The following is a 6,305-nucleotide window of genomic DNA, read 5'->3' on the forward strand; positions in this document are numbered from 1 at the left end:
TGGATGGGTCAAATGCAGAGACAAATTTCCCCCTTACCGGGATGAATGTAGTATAATTAAAAAAATAAATTAATTAATAAAATGCACAGCACAAACTCAATACGCTGAACATCTATTATGTTTTAAATAAACTCAATAGCTACATTTTGATAAAATGATGGGAAACTGTCTCCTTTAAACAGCCTGGTGGGTCAATTGGTCTCATATTTAACCTTTTTCTTCTGTATTTTAAAGCCTGTTAATTGTCTCCATTATCAATAAAATATAACACTATTTATTGAACAACTTTTACCTTGTATTGCTGTTGCCTTTACGTTTAGTTTTCATGCTCAAAATGGAGATCATTATGTTGTAATGTTGAGACTGAAATAAACATCCAGATCATATTTTATACTACAAAGATGCTGCCTATGACAATTGATTTCATACTATACAATCCCATCATAAATCAGACTTTCACAGCACTACATTTGCAATAGATCTTTGATAAAAGAAAGCTACAGAGTCTCTCAGCAAACTGAAGTACATGAACTGTAACGCCGAGGCCATTGTTGAGGTCACCTTACTGTCTATTGTGTACAGACTAAATTAGTTTTTCACCAATAAAATCATTTCCTACACATCTTTGTTGTGTTCAGCACTGTGAAGTTGCTCTGCTTTTCTTCATCACAGGCCAACAGGACTGAAGGAGTTTGTGATCAGATGGTTGACAGCGATGCCAGGGCTCTGTACGAGGCCGGGGAGGGGAGAAAGGGCAATAATTCCTCCGTCTTCATTGAGATCCTCACCAACAGGAGTGCCCCTCATCTCCGTAAAGGTCAGCAGGCTATCATGTTCAGTAAAATCTGTTTTTTTATGTTTGTGTCTGTCAGATCTAACACTCTTCCACTACTTCCTCTCCTTCAGTGTTCGAAAGGTACTCAAAGTACAGCAAAGTGGACATGGCCAAAGTTATCGATCTGGAGATGAAGGGAGATATTGAAAGTTGTCTCACAGCAGTAGGTAAAGGCACAACCCTCAACACAAACTTTCATTTATGCACAGACTTGATTGAAAGTTGACCCACTTTTTTAAATAACCACAGTAAAGTGTGCTGGAAGCCGGCCTGCGTTCTTTGCCGAGAAGCTAAACTTGGCCATGAAGGTACGGTACAAGTAGGTTACTACACACAAAATAAACGCATGCAGGATTATATGCCAGCTGCCACAAGACCTTCCCTGACTGAATGTGTTTTGCCCATCAGGGTAAAGGTACCCGCAAAAATATCCTGACACGCATCATGGTGAGCCGCTCTGAAATTGACATGAAACGGATCAAGGATGAGTACAAGAAAAACTATGGCACAACACTCTACAGGGATATTCTGGTGAGCAAACTTCTGATGACAATAAACTCATCCTACAGTCTATGTTTGGATGTCAGAATTGGTCAGGTCTTCATTGATATACAGATGGTTTAAAAAACAAGCAATGGGAAATAGTGCACAGTGTGAAAAAAAAGTACATTTTTCTTTTCTTCAGGATGACACTAAAGGAGACTATGAGAAGATTCTGCTCGCTCTCTGTGGGAGTGAAAACTAATAGCCGATCAATGGGATCAAGGCTCATACAACTGAAGAGCCAGCAGCCAGCAGAGCTGTGGAAAATCACCTATAATTTTTTGACACATATTGTGCACTATATGCTCTTGTGGAAAACTGACAAGACTCTCCTCCTTTCTGTCATGATATTTAGAAGATATTAACAGCAATGCGCAAAGATTAACATGGAATTGGTGGATATCTCAGTATAGATCTGACAGCAGTATGCGGAACCTATGCTTTGGGTCAGACTTGGCTTTTCACTAATTGGGTTCTTATTTCTGGTGTTGGTAGAGAAGCTGAAGTCCTTGATCACAGTGCCGCTAACAGATGTATACAGATCTCTATGTGCCAATCATATTCAGCAGCAGTGAGCCTTACCCTTGAAGGTGCTTGGACAATTTGCAAATAAAAGCTTTTGTATGAAAGCCCATCTGAGTGGTTTTGATTCTTTGCATATACACACATACAGTACCAGAAAGACATGAACCAACCAGCTATAATATGTGTTGCCAAATATTTACACACTAATAGTATAGAATATTTACATATACATACACACACACATATAATCTTTAACACTCACGATGCACAGGCAACCACATATTTGGGCTCAATCTATGGCAAAACCAGTGGCGGGCCGTGCGTTTTATACCTGGGCCTCCACTGCTGTCCTGCAGCTGAAACAGCTCATGACGCCACAGCTACGGTTATTATTTGTTTCGTGTAAAAATGAAGCTCAACACCTATAAATACACTAACTGCAGAGTGCAGATACATGAATAAGCCGAGATGTGTCTCCTCTCTTCTCTGACTGCAGCTGAGGCTACTGTAACAGTAACCGCCTGCGAGTGCTTTGGGGCGGCTCACGGCAGCACCCGCTGCTCGTTCACGACAGTAACTGCAGAACGGTACATGCTTTCACGTCAGAGTCAAAACACCAGAAAAGTCGCTAGATTTGTCGCTAGTAGCTTTTGACAAAAAGTCGCCATGAGGGTTCGGAAAGTCGCCAGATTTAGCGAGAAAGTCGCCAAGTTGGCAACACTGGCACCGACTAAATGTGTCCCCAGTGCAACATTGGACGCAACAATAGCTCCTATCACATATAAAACCAAACAAAAATCCATCTTCAAAAAAACAAGTTGTACAAATAATAATATATAAACAAGCATATTAAAGCTACTGCAGATGTAAAAACAAAAGCAGTTCACTTACCAAAGCTGCTGTTCACCATTTAAAGACAAAGTCCATCCTCCTTTCTTTAACAAGTTTAATCTCACGGTTGTTCAGTACATCCGTGCGTTTGAGTTCCAGTAAGAAGTCCTTCTCGATTCATGGACGCCAGTGAAGACCGTTGAGCCTCCCCAGTTGTATTTCTTGAACACGTTTTAATGCGTTTGAGGGCTGAAAATGTCCGCTCAATGGAGGCAGCAGATATTGGGAATGTCACCGCCCAACATGTCACGCTAGCCCACTGACCAATCACATATGGCTAGGTCAGCTAGCAGGCTCTGACATGTCAAAGAATACGCCCAACATGTCAAACTAAAGATCTGATTGGTTGAACACTGACAATCAACAATATCGTCCCCATTTACTTAAACTGCAAGGGGATTCACTTGTGCGTCTGCAGGCCTGGGGCCTCTCTTCTTACCTAGAGACACAGAGGTGAAATCAGATTGGATAAAAGCTCTACTTAAAACAAGCTGCACTGGAAGCAGAGCAAGTGAGGAAGACAGTAGCTGTGCAATGAGAAAATAAGATAATGCGAAAAAAATACATGGTGTATTTATGAAAAATTATTAAATTATAAAATAGCTATAACTTTGTGATTCTGTCTAGGCCAGCAGAGTAGGCCTTGCTGGCCCTGACGGCCCACCACTGCGCAAAACTTTAGAAATGATTTCTTTATTCATTGTATATTTTAGCATCATTAAGGTTTGCCACTGTCATACCTGCTAAAAAAGTAATTGTGGAATAAAATCTATTTATTGCTTGCTGCTGCTGACTAAAGGTATTGTACCATCTCTTCCTGTTGCTCTTGGGCTAACCATTTGATGAGGATTTCTTTTATTTTTTAGATTGAGACTCATTTAGAGCATTTGGACTATGGCTCAAGCACCCGTTTAATACTCCTTACTTAGAATTAAATCCACTTTAATGAAAATACATCTTTACCTCATACTTTTTTCCCTACAATCTATATCCTGCCCTTACCATATTCCACTGTGGATGGACACAGTGTCACTTTGTCAAACATGGCAACTTCAACATAACTAATCAACACGCATGTACTGGTTGTATCAAAAAAAGAGGACGTCTTTCAGCACAGAGAGGAGCTTTTTTGGATGTCATCAAGGGCCTGTGTCGTCTTGATTATTTAGACTCTCCCGTAATGATAAAGTTTGACTGGGCTCAAGTGATGCAGTCATCAATCAGATGTATCATTATCCTGATTGATAATCTCAGGAGCATGAACGCATTACCTTCTGCCGAGGCACGTAGTGAGCAGGTAGCGCCAGGCCCTGATGTGCTGCCATGATAACATGCCACACCTTAATTAAAGAAACTCATTACCTAATTGAACCAAAGGCAGACTTTTCTTGAGAAATGTTAAGGTGGTCTTTGCTCAGTCACTCCTGCAGGTATTGTCAAGCTGATGTGCCCAGCGATAAAGATCAACACACAGTGGGGCTTGTATTGATTTGATGAGGTTCAAAGTAACCTTCTGATAGGCTAACACTTTTGCAAGAGAGATAACAGCAGGAATGTAATTCTGTCTTCTGGCAAATGAAACAGCAATAAAACCAAACTTTCCCTTACGCCAAGGACCCTCTGCATTCCAGCAATAAAGACTTAACGTGTCACGGGATGTGGTGGCGGACCCAAAAGCAGACATGACCAGGGAATACAGAGAAATCCAAGGACGAGAGGGCGAGGGTGAGAACCGGGCAGGACAAGGCAGGGCAGACAGACTGAGGAACCGGGAGGGTGATCCAAACTGTAGACACAGGAAGACAAAGGCGAGAACAAGGGAAAGATAACTCGGAATACAATTCCGCTGAGTGGCCGAGAACAAACAGTACCGAGGAGGTTGAAACAACAATGATCTGGCAGAATGTGGATGTGGAACTGGAGTTGATATACTGTTGTGTGATGAGTAGATGGAAGGCAGCTGGGTTGACTGGGCAGGTGAGTTGAATGAATGCAATCAGGAGGGAGCCAGGAGCTTCAATCCAATGGCAGCTGTGGAGGGGAGTATGGGCTGGACCCGTTATAGGTGTGGTTTATCATGAGTATAAATAAACGCTTCCTGTCGCTACAATGCCCGTGGAACCTCAGTAAGACAAACTTCTTCCCTCTAAGGACACACGGTAAGACATTTTCCTTCGATTTAAAAAAAAAAAAAAGAAAAAAAGAAAAAATAAATAATCTGAAATCTGTTCTCCAGCTTTTATTTTGAGTTTGCTGAAGTTTAGTACCAGATGTGATGCCTTTAAATCCTCTCCTTAAATATAATGAGGCGACCTATGAGGGTGTGGTTGGATGAAGGAAATACGAACATGAGTTATCTCTGCTAACAAGTTTAATAGATGAGAACTTTACCAGTAAAATCAATAAGGGTAATTTCTTCTTTGAATACTTTCAGTGGACTGAATATGATCAGTGGACTTTGTTTCATCAAATCTTTTCTTCTCAGACTCCAGTGATCTCACTATGTCTGTCATCCAAGCCTTGCTGCAGCAGACATGCATGCCCGATGACTCGGTATGTAATTCTGTGGTTCTGTTCCGGTTGCTCAGTCAAATAGCCCTGTTTTTGTTTATCTTCCTGGTGGTTGGAAAAAGAATAATTTCAAGAGGCACTGTCATGGTCTTTGGTGGCATGGCAATGTAGGGGCAGAGGCTATACAGCAAGTGCCACAGGGGTTATAAAACCTGTCAAAATGATGTTGTATATCCTTTGTATGTCTTATGTGGAAGATGGCTGCAGCAATGTGTAAGGGGAGAGAAATGTGATTTTACCTATTTTTAAAGAATACTTATGCATTTTTCTAATTCCTTTGTTGCAAGTTTGAAAACTACCTCATGCACACCACTTGGTAGTAGAAGTATTTACCAAACTCACAATAATCTGTGTTTGTGTCTTTCAGGTCCAGGAGGGAACGGTGACTGCATCACCCAATTTCAGCCCCAGTGGAGATGCAGCAGTCTTGGATGAAGCCATCCAGGCAAAAGGTGAACTTAATGTGCACACAGGGAAGCTTTGGAGTGTGTCAACATGTGTCTGCTTTGGAAAATGTGTCTGTGCTACAAGTACAACATACTGCCCTCTAATGTAAGAACTTTAACATCCCCTGCTGGCCATCATGCACCATTACTCAGTGTAATGTCTAAGTTTATTTTAATCAATTAGTGCAAACTAAAGTCTCCACCTACTTTCATATCTATCTGTCATGCAGAATAATATAACTGGTGATTTTACTTCGCAACATATTCTTTGTGCAGGTGTGGATGAGAACACCATAATTGAAATCCTGGTGAAAAGGAGTAACGACCAGAGACAGCAGATCAAAGAGGCTTACCAGCAAGCCAGTGGCAAGGTTATTACATTTAAATAAAGACTTTCACAGCTAGAAAGTAGAGGTTGTTCCAAAGTACATGCAATGTTACACACATGATCACATGCTCTCAAACACTTTATTTGCTAATCGGTTGTCTTATAG

At 41.1% G+C, this 6,305-nt stretch overlaps 2 protein-coding genes across 2 annotated transcripts; both read left to right on the plus strand.

Moving 5' to 3' along the window:
* The first annotated feature begins 204 nt into the window (after window positions 1-204).
* On the plus strand, window positions 205-2,010 carry LOC116378729 (annexin A1-like). The gene is made up of 5 exons (XM_031840639.1): window positions 205-817; window positions 907-1,002; window positions 1,085-1,143; window positions 1,244-1,366; window positions 1,521-2,010. Exons 1-5 carry the CDS (start codon window positions 703-705, stop codon window positions 1,578-1,580), a joined length of 453 nt encoding a protein of 150 aa, XP_031696499.1. The 5' UTR covers window positions 205-702; the 3' UTR covers window positions 1,581-2,010.
* A 2,894-nt stretch (window positions 2,011-4,904) lies between these two features.
* On the plus strand, window positions 4,905-6,182 carry LOC116378727 (annexin A1-like; the record flags this gene model as incomplete). Its single annotated transcript, XM_031840638.1, has 4 exons — window positions 4,905-4,953; window positions 5,280-5,347; window positions 5,733-5,817; window positions 6,088-6,182. Coding segments are annotated over exons 2-4 (231 nt in total), but the record flags the coding sequence as incomplete, so codon positions are not given.
* Window positions 6,183-6,305: the final 123 nt, after the last annotated feature.

Source organism: Anarrhichthys ocellatus, unplaced genomic scaffold, assembly GCF_004355925.1.
Source record: "Anarrhichthys ocellatus isolate YVR2014 unplaced genomic scaffold, GSC_Weel_1.0 scaffold3062, whole genome shotgun sequence".
Taxonomy (NCBI): Eukaryota; Metazoa; Chordata; class Actinopteri; order Perciformes; family Anarhichadidae; genus Anarrhichthys; species Anarrhichthys ocellatus.

Excerpts from the sequence above, each read along its gene's own strand:
- LOC116378729 (XM_031840639.1), top strand. The coding sequence starts at position 703 with ATGGTTGACAGCGATGCCAGGGCTCTGTACGAGGCCGGGGAGGGGAGA. Across the intron at positions 818-906 it reads TGCCCCTCATCTCCGTAAAG|TGTTCGAAAGGTACTCAAAG; the intron begins GTCAGCAGGCTA and ends CCTCTCCTTCAG. Across the intron at positions 1,003-1,084 it reads AAGTTGTCTCACAGCAGTAG|TAAAGTGTGCTGGAAGCCGG; the intron begins GTAAAGGCACAA and ends AAATAACCACAG.